This window comes from Cynocephalus volans, chromosome 6 (genome assembly GCF_027409185.1).
Source record: "Cynocephalus volans isolate mCynVol1 chromosome 6, mCynVol1.pri, whole genome shotgun sequence".
Taxonomy (NCBI): domain Eukaryota; kingdom Metazoa; phylum Chordata; class Mammalia; order Dermoptera; family Cynocephalidae; genus Cynocephalus; species Cynocephalus volans.
The window spans coordinates 74,689,216-74,713,382 of NC_084465.1; the positions used below are offsets into that span (position 1 = coordinate 74,689,216).

At 37.9% G+C, this 24,167-nt stretch overlaps 1 protein-coding gene across 1 annotated transcript; it reads right to left on the bottom strand.

Annotated features, from left to right (window-relative positions):
* Positions 1-14,800: 14,800 nt before the first annotated feature.
* Positions 14,801-19,057, bottom strand: NDUFA4 (NDUFA4 mitochondrial complex associated). Its single transcript, XM_063100904.1, has 4 exons — positions 18,880-19,057; positions 17,677-17,765; positions 16,927-16,987; positions 14,801-15,017 (listed from the first exon to the last, which is right to left on the bottom strand). Exons 1-4 carry the CDS (start codon positions 18,919-18,921, stop codon positions 14,961-14,963), a joined length of 249 nt encoding a protein of 82 aa, XP_062956974.1. The 5' UTR covers positions 18,922-19,057; the 3' UTR covers positions 14,801-14,960.
* Between the last annotated feature and the right edge of the window lie 5,110 nt (positions 19,058-24,167).

A 24,167-nucleotide genomic window follows, 5' to 3' on the forward strand; every position in this document is an offset into this window, starting at 1 on the left:
GAGCCTTCATAAGGAAATGAAGACCGAGTGAAACAGGTAAGCTTGTGTATTTTTATGCTTAGGTTTGGTGAACGGGAGGAGAGTCACGGGGAAGTGTAATTGGACAAAGGGGGTGTGATCTAATAGTAATAAACTGAGGGAACTTAGCAAGGCCCCTTTGCTCAGATTCTTCTCTGGGTCCTTGTGTCTGTAGAAATAAGGACATTCCTTTCTTCTGGATGTAGGGAGGGCACTTCTGGAATGAGGGTCTTATGACCTGCTTCAGGGGAGAAGGGCAGGAGGAATGTGACAGTGACCTTCCTGCTTCTGCAGGTTTCTCAGATGTCAAGATGCCATATCTTGGAGTAGTGTGTCCTGAACCCCATCAAGGTAGACAGTTTACAACATCCTTAATATAGTTTCCGATTTGATCTGATGTGATCCTATTTTAAAAATTATTTATTTAGGGCCGAGCCCGTGGCGCTGCGCTGGGAGCGTGGCGACGCTCCCGCCACGGGTTCGGATCCTATATAGGAATGACCGGTGCACTCACTGGCTGAGTGCCGGTCACGAAAAAACGATAAAAAATATATATATATTTATTTATTTATTTATTTATTTATCTGTCCTTTTCTTATTGAACTTTTCAGCAGCAGTAGCACAATTTACCCACCACCGCTGTACAGTACCTTCTTGAAACAGTCTCCTCACTAGGCACCCATTATACTACACTATGTCTGTCTAGTGGCACCTTCTCAGACTCCTTTTCTGTTCCTTGTTCTCTACAAAATCTCTTACTGTTGCAGCACTTCCAGATCTGTCCAAGACCTTCTTCTTTTCTATATCTACACTCTCTCCCTTGGTGATCTTAACCACTCCCCTACCTTTAAATGCTATCAATATGTTAATGTCTCATGAATGCTTATCTCCTGCCTAGTCTTTTCTCCAGGTAGCCAGGCCCACATACTCAGTGTTCACTTCATACATACACACTTGGATATCTAGCAAGTATATCAAATTACTTGTCCAAGCAAATTCTTGATTTCTCCCACTCATCTTTTCTTTCCAAGTTTTCCACAGATCAGTAATATACATCCATTAATTCATTTGTTCAAGCCAGAAACTAAGGAGTTATCCTTGATCCTTCTCTTTCTTTCCTCCTTCCATTCATCAAGTCCTTTAGCTGCTAGTTCCACAGTATATCTCAAATCCACCCTCTTCTCCATCCCTACTGCCAGCACCTTAGTCCAAGTGCCATTGTCTTGTCAAGACTGTTAAAAATGGCTCCTAACTAGTTTCCTTGCCTTCACTCTTTCCTTCTTCCAAGCAATAATCCAAGCAAAAATCCATTCTCCAAGCAATAATCAGATTGTTTTTTGAAAAACAAAAAGCAGATAGTATCACATCTTGGATAAAAATCTTTCTATTGTCAAAATTAAGACCAAACTCCTTGCCCTGGCCTGGCTCATGCCACCTTTCCTGCTTCTTTTTGTACTGATTTCCCTCACTGCCATATTTCATTTGGTTCCCCTCCTAAGCTGCAGTGTCTTTTTACTTGCTGACAACAATGGCTGTAAAACTATTCTGCCAGTTCTTACCTTGGCCAGCTCATTCCTACCCTTCAGGTTTCAGCTTGTATGACCTCCTCACGGAAAAGTTCCCTTATGATTCAAAAGTCTTCTTACCTCTTCTTTGCCTTTTCTGTTATACTCTGTCTTACCCTGTCTATTCCCTTCATAATACTTACCACAATCTACAACTAACATGTTTCACTGTTTGTCCATAAGTTTTCCCCAATAAGAACAGGGACATTATATCTTGTCATTCTATATCCCTAGTCCCTATCACAGTGTGTGTCATTCAATGAATACTTGTTGAGTAAAGGAATAGATGAATAAATGAATAAATGCTATACTAAGCCCACACCTTAATACCTGATAAACTTGGAAATTCTTAAATCTCATTCTTGCATTCACTGAGTTCAAAGAGAGCAGTTTCTACAGGTGGCTAATTTGTATTCATTGCCTATACGTTCCTCAAAATTTCACTCTCAGAGAGTAACTGATCTTACATATTTCCTCTTCCACCACGTGTATATGCACGCATATATACACTGAGTAGAACCAAGAAGGCATTTGTTCCTAAATTTATAGTTCAAAAGCAGATCCCATTACCCTTTGGATCTGGTTTATTTTCTGGATCTCCTTCAAAACATCTACTTTTATAATTTTTATATTGATTTTATTTGTCCCACTTTTTATATGTTTTGGTACCTTAGGCCACCACAATTTCTTTTATAATGCTGTAGTCTGATCAACCGCTTATCAAACCATTTTGTCTTCATCCTGGGCATAGAGATAGTGTGCTAGTCATCTGTGATGTTCACTAAATATTCCTGACTTGCTGCCTTACACACACATGGTTGGTTGCTTTCTCCTGTCCCCATTGATTTGAAGCATAGCCATACAGCTTGCAATGGCCACTGAAAGGGGAGAGGCAGATGTCATTATTGGGTAGGTGCTTCAAAAGTCACATTTCCTTCCTACTGCTGCAGTGACTGTATGGGGATGACCAACCACCCAAATTTTCCCAGGATTGAAGGTGTTCCTGGGACACAGAATTTTTAGTCTTAGCAACAGAACAGTCCCAGGCAAACCGCCCTGGTTGGACTGAGACAAATGGGGGTTCCTAAGGTTGCAGGTTTTCTAGCAGTAAATCTGGAAAAGATCCAGGCAAGCCAGAATGATTTTGCTCACACTATGATTTTGCAAGAGATTATTTAGATGAAACCTCCATTAGGCTTGAGTCCAGAGTGAATATGATGAACAGAAATTCTCACTCAACCCACATTAAGCATGTAGTACAAAAGAAAAATAAATTTTGGTTGAGTAAGCCATTGAGATTCAGCAGCTTTCAATTCTGCTTCATAATCTGGCCTATCCTGAGAAATGCAGAAACTGGTACTTATCAGGGAGGTGCGGCCATGACAACAAGACTCAACATATGTGGCACTGGGTCTAGGCAACAGGTGATGAGGAGACTCTTCTCAGAGGCTGAAAACATGGTTTTCCAACACTATGTATGACAAAACATTTTATAGTTTTGCCACCTGGAGTAATTTAGATGGAAGATGATACACCTAATGAACTTGTGGCCCTAAAGGAAAAGGTGGGAAAGAGAAATTTAGTAGCATGTTCTGGTTGCTGTGTTGCTTACGTTCAATGAGGTATTACAAGAAAATGAGGAGCTCATAAAAATAATTGGCTGGTAGCAAGCAGCAACACACAGTTTAGAGAGAATACCTGAATTCAGTGGTTTGTATGGCTGGAAGAAAAAACACTCCTCAAACCCAAGTAGTAAAAGATAAAACAGGGAAGAACTTTGAGCAAGAAAGAATGAGCAAAACTCAACCTCTGGAAGAGATCAAACCTAAAGGTTTGCAAATAAGTTGAGATGACCCCCCCACACACACACATACACACACCCCTCCCCAGCACATTTCCACAGCAATATAAATCACCAGAAAACAATGTAATCTGTGGTAGAGAAGAAGGATTACATTTCCTTCTCTGTAAGGTGTAAGGCCTGGGATTTTAGCACAGTGGTCAAGTGTTTATGTTCTGAAGTTACCCTGCCTGGTTTTATATCCCAGTTTGGCAATCTGTGTCCTGTGTAACCATAGATGAGTTACTTAATGTCAATACTCCAGTTTTCTCATCTGCTAAAATAGGGATAAAAGTAGCCCAAAGACAATGAAAAGAGTGAGCTACAGTTAAAGCAAAGTTAAGCCACTCCCATCAGGGTCACAAATTTGTAAAGCCAGATTATTTTACTAATGACTTTAGGACTCAAAATAGCTGACACCTCTTCATGGGCTGCCTCAACAAGCATAGCTACAAGTAGAAAGCATCTTGCCAGAGAAGAAGCATGGTATGGTGGGAACAGAATGGACTTGGGAGCTAAGTAGATTTGGATCCAAATGCCTGCCCTTATAAGTTAATAGTAAGATTTTGAATCATTTATTCAACCAGCCTCCCTGAACCTTATTTTTCCTATATTGAAATGAAAAAAACAATGGCAACCCAATGGTACTGATATGAGGATAAAAAGTGAGATAACCCATGTAAATAGCCTAGCACATTGAAACCTTCTCTTTCCTCCCTATGCATTACCAAAGCAAGATCAAAATTAATCCTCCTAATTCCTTAAGCTTCATTTTTTATCCCTAGAAGTTTGATTATTCAATGTTTCCCCATGATCTTTGCTTTCTAAAAATTTCTTTCCTAATACAATATTTCATTAGGTTTGTGCTTTTAAGAACTAATATACATTAGCTAAAATGTCAGTCTGTTTTCTTTCCAGTGAACTAATTCTCACTGCATTCTAATAAATAAGTAGCAATGCATTTTTTGCACTTGTTTATGATCTGTGATCATGTCTACATATTGATGCACCAGCAAATACCGTATTAAGTGTCTTCTCCTGCTAACATTTATTTGAAGTCAGAATTATACTTATTTGAAACTCGAGTTCAAAACTAGAATTAAAATTATTTTTTGTACCAAAGCTAGCCAGTAATATGATTTATTTTATTTGTATGTTTCTGAACCTGAAAATTAATAAAAAGCATCTAGTTCTTATTTTTCCATGGCATAACATATTCTCCTTATCCATTAGGTCCTTTGTTTCATTTGCCTGTGGTAAGGAAACTAAAGAAAGAGGACATTTCATGCTCATAGTCATTTTGCTTCTATATGAAAAACAAGTCTATAAATTTATTCATGACTATTAGGCACTGTGGGATTCTAGCTTTAAAAAAGGGGATGTATCACCACATTATAATGATAAACTATAAATTTCTATATATATATTATCTTTCTAGAGTAACTCAAATAGCTTCCATCGAGAAACATCATATGAGGTGTCTACATGATAAACAACTGTCAGTAATTAGGATTTCTTCAACAGCTATTTTATTGATGTTTTATATATGATCTCTTAGGTGCTTATAAAAACCATTATACTACATTTTATTTTCATTTTAATAACCTATAAGTACTTGAGTTTCCACTTCTAAATATTCATTCAAAATTCAGCTACTATCTACAAATTAAACTGTACTATCACTGAAAAAATGTCTATGCATCAAAGCCTTGGCAATCATATTAAGTTCTATATATTCAATCAATGAATGCTTGTGGGCCTATTATGTACCAGACACTGTCAGGCCCTGAAGATACAGTAATGAGCAAAACAGACATAGAGCCTGTTCTCATGGACATGCAGAAAACTTAAGTGCTGCACTCACGGTGTGTGTAATGTGAAGTAGGATTTACACATAAAGTTTTTGTAGCCATCAGAAATAGTAAATCCATGACTATGTGTTTGGAGAAAAAGGAGAAAAAGAGTTTGCAGATTGGCAGAAAGTCACACTCTGGATTTTAAAAAAAGAAATAGAACTAGAAACAGATAATGTAACACCCCCCAAAACAAAAACAAAAACAAATTCATAAAATATTACTCAGTTTACATATCTTCCTCTCCCCACTCACAACCCCACTTTTTCACAGCACTTACAGAATTTCTGGGTTGAAAGTGAGTTGAGGGGCTGGCCCGTGGCTCACTTGGGAGAGTGTGTTGCTGATAGCACCAAGGCCAAGGGTTCGGATCCCTACATGTGGATGGCCAGTTGGCTCACTTGGTAGAGCATGGTACTGAAAGTGTGTTGAAAGTGGCCATCATTTTTCTCTCACCACTGGCCATTTGTTTGAAGATAAGTGTTTTTCTGACAGATTATTTCTTCTAGACCTTGCGCATCAGCTGAACTGTACATAACACGTCAATATGCTTATTCAGATGCACCATTTTTTCTGATGGAAATGTTTTATTAGTGAAACATATATAAAAAGATTATATCATATTCTGAAAAATGGTCATTTGAGTTGGGGTTGAATATCCAGAAAATATACCAGAATAGCATAATATTAACATATTCAAAAATAGTTTAAATAAATTTCAAGATTATAGATTCACAAGAAAAATCAGGAATTCTTGGAGATTGAAATCATAGAAGACAATTGTCTTCCCACAAAAAGGCAGTATTTGTGAATGAATCCAAGACTAATTAGACCATTGGTGTGGCTAAGCACAGCCAGTCTTGTGTTGTAATATGAGGCAAAACACACATACACACTCAATACAAAACAATGAAATTAAGGCACAAATGAAGAAAACAATCACTCAGTGACTACTCATTTTCAGGTACTTTTGTCATTTATTGATTCTATGGGAAAATGATTACTGGGTGTCTAGGTTAGACAAAATATATTGAAATGCAGTATGCACCCAGAACAATAAGAAAATAAAGAATAAGGTACCATAGAAACTAGGGAAAGAAACTTTCAAGGAAAAAGAAAAGAGCTCTACAGTACAGATGGGGCAGAGATATTAAGTAAGACAGGAACCAAAAAATTCATGAAGACCATTAGATTTATCAGTAAGAAAGCCAATAGTGACCTCAGGGAGAGCAGTATCAGCAAGGTGACAAGGGCCATGAGTTGAGAAGTAAATGTGTAGCAAGGAAGTGGAAAAGAAAATACAGGCAACTCTCTCAAGTTTTGTATATACTAATTCACTCAATATGTCTACCACAAATCTGTGAGATAGATATCATTGTACAGATGTTCAGAGTGAGTCTCAAAACTAAGTAAAGTGCCCATATCAGACATCTCTAGTGTACCACTTCAAATTCCCTCAGCTTCATCTCTTATTCTAGCCTCTGCTGTGGCAACCAGTTCCAGGCATGCTTCAACCAGCTTCGTACCTGTGCAACCTGACAGCATCTTCTGCATCTCACCTTGGGCAGATGCTAAGCACCCCTCACTTCTCTGACCCTAGGAGATGCCTGAGGGAGTCCACTTGGCACTCACACATGCACAAGTCAGACGTGCAGGGGAATAATGCCTGTGAGACCATCTTTGTCCAAAGGCGGCAGGAGGAGCCAGGGGATAAATATTTCCACCCCCTTTATTCTCTAGGCACAGAGTTCTGTGACGCATTTCGTAAGGCTTCACAGAAGTCTTACAGCATTAAGCGCCAGTCACTCACAGTGATAGACAACACAACAACCCCTCCTTGTATTGTCTTGTCTTCCCTATTACACTGCCCCTCTTCGTCCCTCCTGATCCCAAATGAACTACCTTGCCCACAAGCCTTTGTCTCAGGCTCTGTTTTCTAGACAGCTCTAAATGAGATACTGTCAAGGATAAGCACCTAATGAGTGACTACACAGGGACTCAAACCAAGGTTTGTATGATTCTGTATTAGTCCATTTCTGTTGCTTTTAGCAAAATACACAGAACTGGGTGATTTATAAGAAAACAAAATTTATTGCTTACAGTTTCCGAGGCTGGGAAGTCCAAAGTCCAGGGAACACATCTGGTGAGGGTCTTTGGTGGTGGCTTTACAGCAATTCAAGGGTTTCACATGGCAGAAAATGGTGGATCAGACAGAGGGATAGCTCTTCTTGAACTTTCCTTTTAAAGCCCTCAGAACCATGCCCATGACCACCATTTTTATGTCATTCACTAGGCATGGTCCTACTGTCTAATCATCTCTTCAAGACCCTACCTTTCAATTACCATAATAGGATTTCTCACCCTCCTAACAGTCACAGTGGGGATCAAGCCACTAATACATAAAACTTGGGGGACACAATCCATATCAGACTCAAAGCCCCATTCTCTTTTTCCTACATTATTTTAAATTTTTCATTAAGAAAATTACTTAGTTTTTGCTCAATTTTTTTTAAAAAACATCTTATTGCAGTGTTGATAACACCAAGGTTCACATCCTTGTACCAGCCAACCTCCAAAATAAAAAACGTACTAGAGAGCAGCAGCTTTCATATTTGTGTAAAAATCTAAAACCATTTTGGTGACATAATTTTGCTCAGCTCCGTGGGAGATCATTTGTATCATGACCTATGTGAGAAGGTCCCTCAGAAGTTGTTTGACATGAGGACCCTGTCCTATTTCTGTTCCCCTCCCTAATTACTCACTTCCTACCTTCCAGCTGCCTAAGGTCATTAAAAAAAAAAAAAAAAAGCAAGAAAAGTAAATACTAGGAAATAGCTTAATTACAGTGTTACTTTTTTATTTAGCTTACATTTTACTATGAAATATAAGAAGAAAATAAAACTTTTTTATTTGGGTACACCCAGTGGTATGCTAAAACCAACCCACACTAGCTTCTGTGAGCTAATTTTTCTTCTATTTTCCCAACCTGTGGTCAATAATGCCAGGATGGCTCCTTGAACCCTACTACCATAGCTACACTAGTTTTTTATTGTTTCTAGTACAAATTACTGCAAACTTAGCAGCTTAAAACAACACAAATTTATTACCCTGCAGTTCTGTAGGTTAGAAGCCTGTCACCGGTCTCATTGAGCTGAATTCTTTTTTGGAAGCTCCAGAGGAATCCATTTTAATAGCTTTTCCATTGTCTGGAGACTGCTCACAACCCTAGGCTCAAGGTCCACTTTCTCTGCCTTCAGAGCCAGCAATACTGGATTTCTTTGAGCATGCTTCCATAGCCACACTTCCCTCTTTCTTCTTCAGCTTCCCTCTTCCACTTTTAAGGACTCTTCTTATTACGCTGGGCCCACCTCGATAATCCAGGATAATCTCTCTATTTTAAGGTCAGCTGATAAACAACAGTAATTTCATCTGCAACTTTACTTCTCTTTTGCCATGTAACCTAATATATTCTCAGTTTCCAGGGATTAGAACACGAACATCTTTGGAAAAAGACCAATCACAGTGGGAATATTTAACTTCACAGAAATTGGCCAATACTACAAATCAGGATTTTTCTCCCCTGGAGAGCTGGACTTTTCTTCCCTGGAGAGCTGTGTTTACCAACACACCACTGCCTATAAGTACTTATGAGAGAACATCAGACAAATCCCTTTTTAGAATTGTAGGATTAAGGCAAGTTAATAGGATTCTTCTAACAAAATTGCTTTGTAATTTAAAATGTTTAAACATAGTATATAACAAGGAAGGATAAGTGATTCTTTGGCCAGTTTAAAATAAATAAATTTTCAATATATATTCACTTAGGATGGAGGTCTGAAAATCTTGAGTAGCATTAACTCCTTTCTTTTTCTGGTTAGGAATGAACAGAAAAAAGATTTATAGAGTATACAAACTGCTGCCTCTTAAGATGAAAAAACAATGGCAGGGAAAGAGATCTGAGATAAATTTTTCCAGACGCTATTTGTTATTCACATACAATCAAAGAATTCTTTCAATATCAGGCCCAGATTAACTCAGTATCATTTTCAACCTAGGAGAGACGACCTGCAAGTCAAGATTTTAATTCACTGAGTCATAATGCAAATCAGAGAGGAAGGAACATTATTACGGCATGCTATATGGACAGGCATCGCTTTAGCAAACCTAGGGAGAAATGTAAATCACACCACTTGTCAGACTTACAGTTGTGGTATATACAGTGGTCATCTTGCCTACATGTTGAAATTAATACTTGCAACAAAAGATAACTTAATCAAATTGTTGATAGTTGGATGGCTTTTTCCAAATAGTCCTTTTCTTTCCTTTAAGTTTTATATAATATAACTTTTAGATGTTTCCCATTAAAGTTTCTGAAAGAAAGAGGAGAAGAAATGTATTTCAGGGCTTATGATTAGAATGTCTAATACTTAAGTAATGCTTATTCTGCCAAGAAATACACTAAGCCCCATATACATGATCTCATTTAATTCTAAAGACAATCTTATAAGATAGGTCTAGAGGGTTCAGGGCATGAATTCTGAAGTCAAATTGCTTGGATTCACGTCCTCGCTTCACCATTTCCTAGTCGTGTTTGACTTCAGGCATATTTTTATTTCTTTAAAAAAAGAAAGGAATAAGAAGAGTATTTGCCTTACTTACAAAGTTGTAATTAGTAGTAAATGAAATAGTACATGTAAAGAGCTTGGTGTGGTGTCTGGCTCAAAAAATATTATCTATTATTGTTACTAATTTCATCTTGATAAAAGAGATGCCCTCTTATAATCCTTTCTCTTGTCATTTTTTCTCTGCCTTCTACATAACCAAGAAAAATGAAGATTTCCTTCCAAGATGAATTCCACTAACCACCCTAGAAGAAAGGGACAAACTATTACGATGGTAAATATTAAAATGTATATTAAAATACATTTTATAAATATGTATATGAAATATACATAATTATTTGATTTAACCTGTTTTGCTCAATAGCAACTGTTATTTGTTAGAACAATGAGTTTTCTTAATGCCGTACTTGAACATTTTTGAGAACAAGGTTACAGAATAGTATTCTAATATATCCTCCAAGCCACTACAAGAAAGCCTCCTATAAATAAAAATGATGTTATTTTACAAATAATTTTGCTTTGGATGTGCATTGCTTTTACAATTGAAAAGAAAAGGAAAAATGGGAACAAAAAAGAAATGGAGTCTTTGGCAATGATGACTATGGTATTGTGGAACCTAAGGGAATTTCTTTTTCTTTTTTTAAAAAATTTATTTGGAGGCAGGGGGGCTGGCCCTTGACCTTGGTGTTATCAGCACCAAGCTCTCTTTTTCTAAAATACAAGGAAGACTCTTTGGTTTCATTTGTGCCTATATGTGTTTTCTTTAATTCATATCCATCTTGATTGAGATATTGTGAAATAAGAAAATAAATAGCCTTCAAAATCCAGGTTAGGAGATGCTGTTTTAGTGCAAACATAATGCTCTACTTGGAAATAAAGAAAGATCTATTTAAAAATCATCAACAGGGGGTGGCAGTAGGGGAGTGCAGCTCTGAGTCCTTTTGCAAAAAGTCTTCCTCCATCTCTAATTCTGAATCACCACCCCTGGTCAAGAATCATTTGCAGCCACTTGAGACTAGACACTATGTTCTAGACACCTGATGAACTGGCCCTCTCTTTATTCAACAAATATTTATTAAACACCAATTGTGTGCTGGGTACCATCTTAGGTGTCCAAGACACATCAATAAAAACAGACAAAAAGATTTGTCCTCATGGAGCTTACATTTTAGTGGGGGGAGATATTTTAAACAAACTAAGTAAGCAAATTACATTAAAAGGTAATAAGTACTGAGGTGAAAATAAAGAAATGGAGGGAGATAAAAAGTGAAGAGAGTGAGATAGGATATGTCAAAGGACAAAATATTTAGTTAAAGATCTCAATTGGGTTTATTGCAGTTCTAGAATCAGGCAACATGCCATTCCATAAGATAGAGTAAGTGTTCCAGTGAGCTAAGCAGAGGAGGGTGGTTTTATAGGACAGCGAAAGCTGAAGAAAGAAGAAATAAAGAACAAAAACTGAGTTGGTGATTTCAAAGTTACTTTCCTTGTAAGGTGGGGACAGGGGAAGAACGATAGAAAAATAACTGATTATTTAACATCAGGTTACTTCAGGTTATTCTTTTTGTGTAAGGATTAAAGCAAGGGAAACTTCATGTCTAGTGAAGATATAAACTGGCCTGTTTGGGAAATTGGCTGTCACTCTGTCCTGATTTCTCAGAAGGTCAGACGACAACTTAGTTTAGATTTGGTGATGTGGAACTTAGCAGGAGTTTTCTAAAGAAAACTCCATTTTGATTTTTAGTCTGGACTTTTGCAGTCTAGTGCAGGAACTTAATCCAAAACAATGGCCTGCTATAATTTTTATTTAAGAGTTGTGAAATTTTGGATAAGGAAGTCCTCAAGGAAAAAGTGACACTAGAGCAAAGACTAGAATAAAAGAGTGTGAGCCATGCCAATATTTGGAGAAGAGAATTCCAAGCAGAGTGAAGGACAAATGCAAAGCCCTGATGCGGGAACATGCTTCTGTGTGGAGTATCAAAGAAGTCCTCTCAGTGGAAATGTGCGAGCAAAGTGGAGTAGTAGAAAGTGGAGATAAAAAGTTATTGGTAGCAGGTAAGGTGGCAGATTTTGTTTAGGAACTTAGCTTTCATTGAGTAAAATGAGAAAATGTTGGTGGGTGTTGAGCAGAGAATGTCATATCCTGATTTATATATCAGATCAGTCTGGCTGCTGTGTTGAGAATATATCGGACACAGGGAGATCAGCTGAGAGGTTATTCATCCAGGTTAGATGATGTTGGTTTAAGACCAAGGTGATAGTGCAGGATTGCGTTGAAAATACATATTTGAGGTATATTTTGAAGGTAGAACATACATGAGTTGATATATTGGATATGGCGTATGAAAGAAGATTTAATGAAGACTGCAAGGTTTTTGGCCTGAATCACTGCAAGGATGGTGTTCCTATTAACTGTTATGATTGAAGACTATGGGTAAAGCATGTTTTGGGATGTGAAGACAGATTTTCACAAGTTCAGATTTGGACTGTTAGTTTAAGATGTCTATTAGACATTCGCGTTGGAGAGATCAAGTGAATAAAGAGACAGAGATATATCTAAGGGTGTGTGCATGCGTATGCACACATACACATATGAAAAAAGACCTTTCTGAAAAATTACTCCAGGCACCAAAGCATGGTATTTGAAGATGTGAGACTGGATGATGAGATTGCAGATAATGAAAAGATCCAGAGTTCCTCCTTTGGTGCACCCCACCCTTAGGTCAGGTAGACAAAAGGGCACCAGCAAGAGACTGAATAAAAAATCCAGTGATGTAGAAGGTAAACAAAGACAATATGGTGTTCTAGAGACCAAGGGAAATAAGCGTTTCAAGGAGGAGCTATGTTGACTGTCAAGGTAGGTCAAAGTGAGTACTGATATTTGACTTGAATTTTGAAAAAAGGAGGTCATTGATGACCTTAACAGAAGCATTTTTAGTGAAGTGGTAGGGGCAAAATCTGATCAGAATGGGCTTACAAATTTAGAAGTGAAACAGTATAATTTTGCTTAGTTTTTTGTGTGCTTTGGGGTTTTTTTTGTTTTTGAGTACCTATTGGGATGCATTTGTAAATTCTGAAAACTGCATCTTTTCAAATGTACATGAATGCTAACCCAAGACATCTGTATTTTGCCCCTTCCCTTTGTAACTTCATTAACATGAGGGATTGACAGTCTGTTTTCAATTATAAGAACTTAAAGCACAGTTCCAAAGAAAACGATTTAAGGAAAAAAGAAAAAAAAAAAAAGGCGTTACCTTTCTTGGCAGCATTGACATCTAATGTATTCATAAAGGACAATTTAGTTCTATTGCCATCAGTTTCTTAAATAGCAGTAATAGAACATAGTTTCTTCTTTAAGATATACCATATTTCATGCCAAATTTAACATTTATTCTCACACGGTAAAGTCCAAGAATAGACACTGAATACAAAGATGCTATTTTAAGAATCTTTAAGGATCCATGAAATTATCCTCAATACTAGAAAATGTCATTACTAATTTCTCAATGGAGCATTTATTTGGAATTTCTTAATAAAATGTTTTTCAATTACTCGACTATTTATAACTAACATCACTGTTTTTTAGACAGTTACAAAGTTAGAGGTCAGTGATTTGTACCTAAGTGTCTAGAGGAGTATTTCTCAACAGAGGTGGGAATTGGAAAAATTTTGTCCATCGAGGGACATTTGGTAATGTCTGGAGACATTTTCTTCTTCACAACCTGGAAGAAGGGAAGGGAAGGAGTACTATTGGTCTGTAGTGGGAGAGGCCTAAAACGCACGCCAACAGTCCACTACAAGAAATGTGTGGCTGAAACAGTCAACAGTGGCAAGGGTGAGAAATCCTGCTCTAGAAATTGGAATTATTCAAGAGATACAGAAGCTGAAGGTACAGAGAGTCAAGTAATTGAAATGCACTGTGCACACTCTAAACTTAAGACTACTTGGGTTCAAATCCACCATATGACTAGCTGAATGAATTGGAATAATTTAATCCTAGTTTCCTCAAGTGTTTAAAAATTTTTTTTTAAGTATTTGAGATAATCTATGCAATTCATGTTTAGTTCAGTTCCTAACATGTAAAATGTGCTTACTAACTTGTAAACATTTTACTAGATATTTATATATTAAAATCCAAAATTGTCTCACTAATTTCCACGGAAGTTACTATGATGTGATGATTTACACACATATACCCATATGAAAATTTGATATAAGATATGGCTAATTCTTAATAGCCTCCATTAAAATGTTCTGCTCATTGGATCATTTGATTTGGCTGAAAGGTCTGAGCCATGTAACAAGTATCAATATATATATTTAACATTTATCCACCTTAATTCCAATTCCATAGCCCATTTTTAAAAAGATAACTCTCTCACATTTTCCCCACCTTAAAACTGCTAATGTACTTCCTTGGCCTTTGAAAACCTGCCAAGACCCAGCACAGAAATCCTCAAGATCTATTGGCCCCCCAGCTTCATGGTGAGAGTGATAAACTCAGATTCCTACTATAATCTTAGGAAAAGAGCAACTGATAATCTTGAAAAATCTTCAGCAAAGAGAATGCCAAGGTAAAAACCATTGTTAAAAACTGCACACACTTTGACATTAGCCAGCAAAAGAAATTCACGTTTTCATTTTGCCAATGTCACAGAGGCTCAAATATTCTTCCCAATCTACCTTTATATAACTTCCAGTTCTAGTTGTTAAATGTACTCTAGTGAAGTTACCAGTGGCTTACAGACAAAATGAAAGTGTTTTATTAAAGCAGCTTAAAGTCTGATTTTCAAATTATACAAATACATAGAAATTTAAGAAATTCTTTAAATTCTAAGTTTATTTCCTATATGCTAGCTGTAAAGTTCAGAGCAGATTTTCAGCATTAAACAGTGACACATATCAAGTTTCAGATATTTATTAATCAGTGTAACCTCTCAACAAAATACATCAACATGATTTCATGCATTTAGAGGAGAAACATTTCCTGGTAAGTGGAAAATTGTGCGGATGGCTTCTGGAAGACCTTCATTGTAAGCAGCTTTATAGTGAAACATTTCGTTTAGAAGTCTGGACCTTCTTTCTTCAGTTTGCTGTAATCCACATTCACTGAGTAGAACTTAGAAAACAAATAAGATATTTTAGACAATCTATCAAATACATAAAGATGGTACAGAAGTTTTAGAATTCTTTTATTCAGTTTTCTGTAGTAACGATTACAGACACGAATCTTTAATTAAAAGTATTTAACAATGTGAAAATCATTCACACAAAAATACTATACTTAAAATGCCAGTCCATTAATGATGGTTTTAGTAAGGTTTTAAGAATATTCAATACACCTCAAAAGAGCAGTGTTAGTACAGCCTATTAGTTAGAACCTATTAAAAAACTTCTACTTCAAAGTGAATTTAGAATTCCTTCTGAAAAAAAAAAATTCCTTTTGATATATATTTCCAATTCTATAAGTTTTTACTTTATCTCCACTAAGTACATGGGAGAATCTCCAACAGAATAGAGAAATATAGAGAATATCTATCCCTACTTGGTTAGAAGAGTGCTGTAATGAAGATGAGAGAATCTTGCAGCCAAGAGAAGTTACTAATTTAAGGTAATACTTTGTTTTGTGGTTTATGTAACTTTTCAGACACAAACTAACTCGCCTCAATGGCTTTTCTATTTTTGTATCTCTCTCACTTAGATGTTTCCTTAATTTCCCAACCCAGATTATATCAACATCAAACTGACACTTGACCACCACTGGTAATTGCTTTTAAATAATACTGCTTGAGCTGGTCAGTTAGCTCAGTTGGTTAGGGAGCAGTGTTGGCAACACCAAGGTCAAGGGTTCAGATCCCTGTACTGGCCACTGCCCCCACTCCCAAAATAAGTAAATAAATAAATAAATAAATAATTTCCTTATACTCAAAACTAATTTTAGAAATAAATCTTACTGTGATTGTTCAAAATAAAAACTCCAATAACTTTTTAAAAAAATGGTATGTATTTGAAACTGGTCTGGAATTTCTACTAAGGAAACATTAAGATTTGAACATAAATCCAAATAAGGTTATAATCTTGAGTTTACTCATTCTTGTGCCAAAGAAAACTAAAGAGCTTGTGCTATAATTACTTGAAGACTTTACTATTTATCTCTAAAGGAACCAAAATTGCAGAATCATATCAGCAACTTTTTTCCAGATTTTTAATCAAGAAGTTCACAAATCTGTATCCATTATTTCTTTAAACACACCATAACTAATTTATCTCTAATTGAAAACTCTTTTCTGGGCAGGGTAGGGGGGGCAGGGCAGCTGCCCTTGTTATTGACATTGTAAGGGTCTGTCTTTGCAAAATTTTTACACATAAGGAAGGGTTAAATGGCCTCCATTCATGAAATCATTCTCTGGAAAAGGTAGTTCCACAGACGACTCTCCAGAAAAGATGTTAAAAAGTTTATCTAGGAGTTTCACGGTAAAATTTAAGTTTCAACTGACTTTTACTTCTTTCTATTAATTCTGACCTAAAATATTTCAACCACACCAACAAGAAAAACAGCCAATGAAACCACCCAATAGATTAGTGGCATGGACCAGCAGCATCAGCATCATCTGAAACCTTGTAGGAAATGCAGATTCTCAGTCCTGAGAGCAGACCAACTGAATCAGAATTTCTGGGGGTGGAGCTGAAGAATCTGTGTTTTAACACGCTGTATATACAATGAAGTTGAGAACTACTGCACTAGCCTGTCCAAGAACTAAGAAAATGGTAAATGATACCTATATACTATCTTTCTATCTGTTCGTCAAATCAATGTAACTGAAACATTATCTTAATTTCACATCCAAAGTCTAAAAACCTAGAAAAAGAACAATATGCCATTTTATTTTCACAGAACTATCTAGCAGTTCTTCAAAATTCATTAGAATGCAATTTTACTTATATATCCAATTTCAAGAAAAACTAACCCATGATAAAATCTATTACAATACACTTTACAGTGATTTTGAAACAATTTTGTAGCTTACCTTGTACTGTTCATTGGGACCCAGCTTGTTCCAGGGTTCTGGGTTATTCTTTCTGTCCCAACTAAAAGAAATAAAACATTATAATTGTAATGGTAACTAAACACTATTTAGTTTCTTAAGAAGCTTATATTTTGCATAGATCAATCTCATTGTCTATTAAGTGGAGTATGTTATTTTCGTTATGGAGTTGAAACAGAGAGCATGTATAATAAGCAATCCCATGTAATCAATTAGAAAAATGGTAGAATACAGAGCCTTTTGTGGCAGTAGTTCTTGTCCCTATCCCTGTCACAGGAGACTTTATACCTGGCTTTTAGGAAAGTTTTCTATTTCATCAATGAAGTGATATACAGAAGAGCGCATAGAACAACTGAATCAATCCCTTCTTTGCCTATTGTTTTCCAACTGCAAAAAGAAACAATACTACTGAAAAGCAGGCAGAAAACATTTACGTGTACCAGGAAACATGATTTAGTATTCTATAAAAACAATTATTACTACATCAATCCTCAAAACATTACAAGATTTGTATTAGCAATTCTACTTTACCAATGAGAAAATGAGACTCAGAAATTAGGTACTTTCATGAGCTAGGAAAGTAAATAACAACAGCACAATGGGATCTAAACTTACTGTATTAACTACAAAAGTCAGGTTCTTTCCACTATTTGATTTTACCAACCTAGAGAGACTATGGTTCCTAAACCAGCTTGATAAACCACTAAAATCTTAAACATTTTACGTACTTACCTGACATCTGGATTGAACAATGCCAGACGCAAGAGATACAGTGTTGCTCCACCACCTCCAGCTCCAATAAAAACGAAGAGGGGAATCAGCTAGAATCAAACACAAAAAAAGAAAGAATTAATAGCCATCTTCAAATACCTATATACTGACCAAAGAGGGGCTCCAGTAGTTTCTACACACTGATATCCAAGCCTTAAACTGCTATTTTGCTATCTTGTCTTAAAATCTGAATAGAGGTAGACCTTACATTGAGGTAAGATTTCTAATAGCGGTGTTCTAAAGAAATGAAATTTGCAAACGATATTAAGATGACTCTGGTTCAAGTGTCTGATTTTTTAATATGGATCAATTTATATGTAAACTTTTAAATTTCCAAGAAAATGTATCAACTCTGCATCACCTCTCCAATATTTATACATCACTCCCACTAAATTTCTCTGCTTCCTTTATCTTGAGGCTTGAAAAACAAGCTCTTTGCAAATTACTTAAGTGTGCCTCCATATAAATATATGAAAAAATCTCTGAAATAAGGAGTCTGAATAAGCAAACAGAAATATGTCTATTACAAATACTGGCTTCAGGCGTAATCCCTGAAAACACTGGTACCAGGTTTAAGAAAAAGATAAGACTGCGTGGAGTTTTAGGTCCACAGCACGTTGCTGTGCTGGGGGGAAATGCGATCCAATAGAACTTTACAGCAATTAAATTCTGCAGCAGCGCTACCAAATTTCCCCAAATGCAAGACGTCCAGACAAAGAGAGGATTCCAAGACCACAGACCCCTCGTATTTGCCACAAGGCCTGGTGGTGCAATGCGGTGAGTACAAGATGCTCAAGAGGTGGCATAACAATCAGGGAACCTGACCTTTGCAGATCTCTAACCCACACAGCACACAACTAATCCCTCCTGGACCAACCAACCTGAAAGAGGACGTGGCCACCTGATTGTTCAGACATTCACTATTTTATTTTTCTCGCTGAGGTCTCTCACCTTCCTCCTGCCAACCCAAACCCCACAATGCACAGCGTATAAGGTCACAGCTCAAGGGCCTAAGGCAACCAAGACGACAACACAAGGCCAGGCAGGGTATAGCCTCGACAGACGGTAAATGGCCGTGAAAGGAGGACGTTCTCAGAGGAGGCAGCCGCACCCCGAAATAAGACGGAAAACGCAGGGCACTGGAAGAGGAGGTCACGAACTTACGCTCGGATGCTTCTTGGCCTGACCGATGATCTGGCGGAGCATGTTTGCGGCAGAGGTTTCCGGCCCGAAAGGAAAGAACAAATCTGCCACACCAGAGATTGACTAGTCTCTCACCCGAGGCTGTGCGGACTTCCAAAGTCACACAGGACTTCCTACCTGAAGGACCCCTGGCTCGGAGGGCAGCCAGCAGCAAGAGGGCCCGGATGCGGCTGTCCTTAACAGTGCCTGCTTTGATCCAGCTCCTAACCTGCGTCCGCCCTAACCTTGCCCGACCATACTATTCCACTCCAAAGCGAAATATTCTCCATTCCTGTGCTTTGTATATTTCTCACGGCTAATGTCTTTGCCTCGCACCAAACAGGCACTTTCCCGGGAGGCCACATGTTGAGGAATGTTGCTGACGGGCTGGCTGACAAGCCGCGCGCTCCGAATGTGGGGGCCTCTCGCTTGGCTCCTGAGAGCCTGGGCCGCGCGCCGAGGCGCTGGGGGCGCGCGTGTCGGGCGCGCGCCGGCCGGCCCTGACTGCCGCTGAGGGAACTGTGCGGCGCCTCTAGCTGCAGAGCGCCGGGCGCCGCGCTGGCGGGTCGGGTCTCTTGTCGCGTAAGGTCAGCGGCTGCGGTTTAAGAAGACTGCAGCTGCTTCCTGTCTTAGGCTGTCGCTTACAGGCAGAAGTTAAAAACTATAAATGACTTAGAGATGGCTAGAGTACCGTCGGTGTGATCTCTAAATCTTTACGTCCTAGCCCTCGGTTGAATGTTCATCGCCACAAAGAACTTCTGTGACATGCCACCATCCCCGTCTTCCTGGTCCCGAAATTGCATTCTTAAAATGTGTTCTCAATGGCCGTGTCTCTACATGTAATCTTTTCCGCTACCCCAATCCAATTTTCATTTATCTTTTTTTTTTTTTTTTATCCGAAAATCTGCCATGGGACAGGCTTTATAGGGCCCTGGGAATACAAAGGACAATCCGAACCCCCTCCAACCTCATACGTAGCTTAAAGCACCAGTCAAATGATCGAGCAAGTAATTGGAGCTAGGAAGACTAGGGAAGGCTCTTTCGAAAAAGTAACATTGGACGGGAAGGAGTAGACCTTAACCAGGTGAAAACGGAGGATGCGGGTGGACAGAGCAGAGGTAGCACATATGCAGGTCTGAAGCGAGGGAGAATCTGAGGAGCTGAAGGAAGTCTGATAAGGCTGGAACTTGGAGGGAGAGCAAGGTGAGGATCAGATCTGCTGGGCCAATGACCACTCACACACTGAGTTTTATGCTGCGAGCTTTGGGAAGTTCAGCAAGCACAGATGCTGTGCTTTTAAACGATTACTTTGTGTATGAAGAATGGGTAGGAGGACATAAGCATGAAAAGGGAGACCCGCTACGGGGCGTGGCAGCAGTCCATGTGAGAGACGATGGTAGCTTGGACTGATGCAGGGCAAGTAACGATGAAAAAAAAAAAAAAAAAAAAGATTCCAGAGATATTTAGGAGGTGGCACCAAAGAAACTTGGTGGTTGGTTGAATATGAGGAAGTGCGGAGAGGGAGGAGTCAGGAATAATTTCAGAGGTTCAGTTTTGACCAGCTATGTGTTGCTGCCGCCAAATACTGAAATGAGAAACCCTGAAGAATGATGTGTAAGTACCTTTGGAAAAATCCAAGTGGGGTTGGTGGCTTAGCTCAGTTGGTTAGAGCGTGGTGCTGATAACACTAAGGTCCAGGAAAGAAAAGAAAAGAAAAAGAAAGAAAAGAAAAGAGAGAGAGAGAGAGAGAGAGAGAGAGAAAAGAAGGAAGGAAGGAAAAAGAAAGAGAAAAATCCAAGTGGGTTTCTATAGGATAGAAGAGAGATTTAGACTAAAAGAAGAAATTTGGGGCTCAATTTAGTGATGGAAAATGAAGCTATATTACTAAATGAGATTGCGTAGAGAGAGAAGATTGAGTGAGAAGAGAGACAAAGGACATGGAGCTGAAGAATTCCAACGTGCAGTGCTCAGGAGAGGACATATGTTTAGCAGGTAGAAAAAAAATTGATGGCGACTATTAAGATGATATGTCCTAAAGTTTATGAAGACTGTTGTCTTTTTTCATTAGTTCAGCAAATCTTTATTAAGTACCTATTCTGCACCTGGCACTATTCTAGCCAGTAGGGATAAGAAAAATTATTAGTGAATAAGAAATTATTCTGCCCTAATAGAGCTTACGTGTTGATTGGAGAAGACAAACAATAAACAAAAAACGTAATTTTAAATAGTGATAAGCCAATAAAATTGAATGAGAGAGAAAATGACACAAGAAGGATGGAGGAGAGAAGGTAACTTTAGAGTGGACAAGGAAGGTCCCTCTGCAGATATTTGAGCTAAAATCTAAAAGAAAAAATGGAGGTAATCTTGTGAAGATCTGGGGAAGAACATTCCAATTGACAAGAAAAATGGGTTTTTTTGGAGATTAAAAGCAAGAACAATAAAGAGGGGAAAAAAAGTACTCAAAGGCAGCCAGTGTGGTTGATCCATAACAAAAGAGGAGACGAAAATGAGATCAGGAAAGGAGTAAAGACCTTTCTGATGCAGACTTTGTAGACTATGGTAAAGAGTATGCCTCCATTAAAAGATCAGCACAAAAAAACATGGAAAATACTTAGAAGTAAATAAAGAAATCTTCCAGTCGTAAGTGTAGATAAGCTTTCAGCAAAGAAACTAGAAGAGGGGAGACCTCTCTTTCAAATATTTTATTTTGAGTGATAACAGCTAATTATAAAATAAGTAAATAGATATACAGGAATACCATTATTAATAAGAAAGTAAAATCTAGCGACTTATTTTTTTTGTAATTGACCTAGTTTCTAGAGATAACAATAATAAAGAATGATACCTTTGGAAATGAACAAAGCAGGGTTACAGAATATAAATTTCATTAAATATTAACCAAAATGTCAAATTGTAAAAGTTTAAATTTTGCCATTAAATTTAGGGGAAAGAGTATGTGAACTATATTTAAGCAGGGATGGGTAGAGTAGGGGTGACAATCTAGAAAAAGAAACCATGGTAGAGGAGACATTGCAAAATTCAACGTGAGCTTCAGAAGTAGGACTGGTATGTGTGGTAGGTTATACCATACACAAATACCTTCTGCCTCTCCCTAGGAGATATCACTTACTTGCCTCATTAATATCAGGCTTGATAAGATGACTTGCTTTATTAGCAAATGAGACATGAGAAGTATCATGCATCATGCACAAGCAGAAGCTTTAAGATACAACACATACCATGTTCTCTCTTTTCCTTCTGCCACAAGATCAGCAATGTTCTAGATAGAGGTCACACTATCAGCTTGTGTGTCTCAGAGCAGAGCCATTGCTCACCCTCAGTGAACATGTATTGACAAGGAAAAATAAACCTTAATTGCTGCAAGTCACCAGATCTGGAAATAGTTTGTAAATGTGACATAACCTAGCTTACTCTGACTAATAAAAAAATTGGCACTGAAAATGTCATGGCATGTTATAATAAAAATCCTAAAATTGTGGCATTGGATTCAAGTCCAGGCAATAGGTGATAAGGTAACTATTACCAGAGACTAGAAGGATGGCAATCTCTATAATGCAGGGTGTATCAGTCAGTTTCTGTGCTGCTTCTAAAAAAATACATGGAACTGAGTAATTATAAAGAAAAACAACATTTATTGCTTACAGTTTCTGAGGCTGGGAAGTCCAAAGTCCATCTGGTGGTGGTGACAGTGACCTAGGACTCTCACATTGCAAGATGGTGGAAACAGAGAGAGCAGAGAGAGAGAAGACAGACACTCCTCTTCTTTTAAATCCCTCAGAACCATGCCCCTGACCACCATTTTTAATCCATTCACTACAGCATAGTCCTACAATTTAATCATCTCTTTAAAGCTCTACCTTTCAATTATCATAATAGGATTTCCCACCCTCTTAATAGTCACAATGGGGGCTAAGTTTCTAATACATAAAACTTGGGGGATACAATTCAAGCTTCAATAGTTTTGGGGAGACATAATTCAATTCACTACACAGGGCTAGAACATTTGGTGAAACACTTATCTCAATTAATGGGAAAGCAATTAATGTCCCTGATGAACATGTGTTGCTTTGTGTTGCTTCGCCCCCCACGGATTTGTCACCCCACTTCCCCTGGGTGATGGAGACACAAAGGATTACTCAAAGCCCATCTCTTCTGAGCAGTGAGAAGCCCCAAAGTGGTTAACTTCCCTGGGACCCTCCAGCAAGAGGCAACCCTTCCTCAGGAAATTAACACCAAATTGGGGTTCTCTTCCCGCATTTATTTTCCAGACCAGGAAGTTACAGGAAGAGACATAGGTGGGATTATAGTTTAATAATATAGGCTGGTAACTTTCAGTGAAACAAGCCAGATGACATTCCAGTAAACAATTAAGTGATCTTACAGCAATTTCTCAGTATATTTACATAACAATCAGTAACTAGTCTGTCCTTGAGCCAGCAACCTTGCTGTGCCACAAATCTTTATCTTACACCAGAGACTTTTAGCCTGAGGAAAATTTCCAGTCCTCCACAAGGTCAATATTTGAAACTGCAAGACTTTGGAAATCCAGGCCCTGTGAAATACATATGCTTTATAGTTTATTCCACAAACATGTAGCTTTCAGTGAAGTGGCAGACAAAGAGCATGTTAGCAGCATTTGTCAGTTACTATTGGCTGCAGTTGACAGGCTAGTACAATAAAGAAATGGACTTAGAAAATAATTGGTCAGTTTTCAAGCTGTAATGACATAAGATAAAGCTTATAGAAATTTAGAGACCTGCAGAGATGGAAGATATAACTGATTCTTATCTCCAGATGTATAAAGTAAGAATGAGAAGGTATTTGGGCTACAAAGGTCAATTAAGACATCAAGATAATGACCCAATGAAGAGTGACCATCACACCTTTGTTAAAACATTTCAATAAAATAAGGTGTCTTTAGTAAACCCTTTCAACTGAACAATTGGAAAGTATGGACAAATAGATAGGGGTGTAGCTTTCCCACCAAAGCTTGATAGGATCTAAGTGACTGACAGTAAATCTAGAGAAAGAGAGAGGTACATATGTCTCAGAATTGTGGGTATGGCCATGGGTGCATGTAGTCGACTGGAATCAAATAGAAGAGAAGTGTTGGCTGGTTAGAGCGTGGTGCTGATAACACCAAGGCCAAGGGTTTGCTCCCACACACGAGCTGCCAAATAAAAGAGAGAAGTAGACTAAGTACTGCTAAAAGAACTATCAGCCTTGAATTAAAGAGATTTTGACTGTTT

What these genes read in the sequence shown, in the direction of transcription:
- NDUFA4 (XM_063100904.1), bottom strand. Translation starts at nt 18,921, where the DNA reads ATGCTCCGCCAGATCATCGGTCAGGCCAAGAAGCATCCGAGC. An exon ending in TTGTTCAATCCAGATGTCAG is followed by an intron (nt 16,988 to 17,676) that starts GTAAGTACGTAA and finishes TATTTCTTTTAG; the next exon opens with TTGGGACAGAAAGAATAACC. An exon ending in GTCCCAATGAACAGTACAAG is followed by an intron (nt 15,018 to 16,926) that starts GTAAGCTACAAA and finishes TTGTTTTCTAAG; the next exon opens with TTCTACTCAGTGAATGTGGA.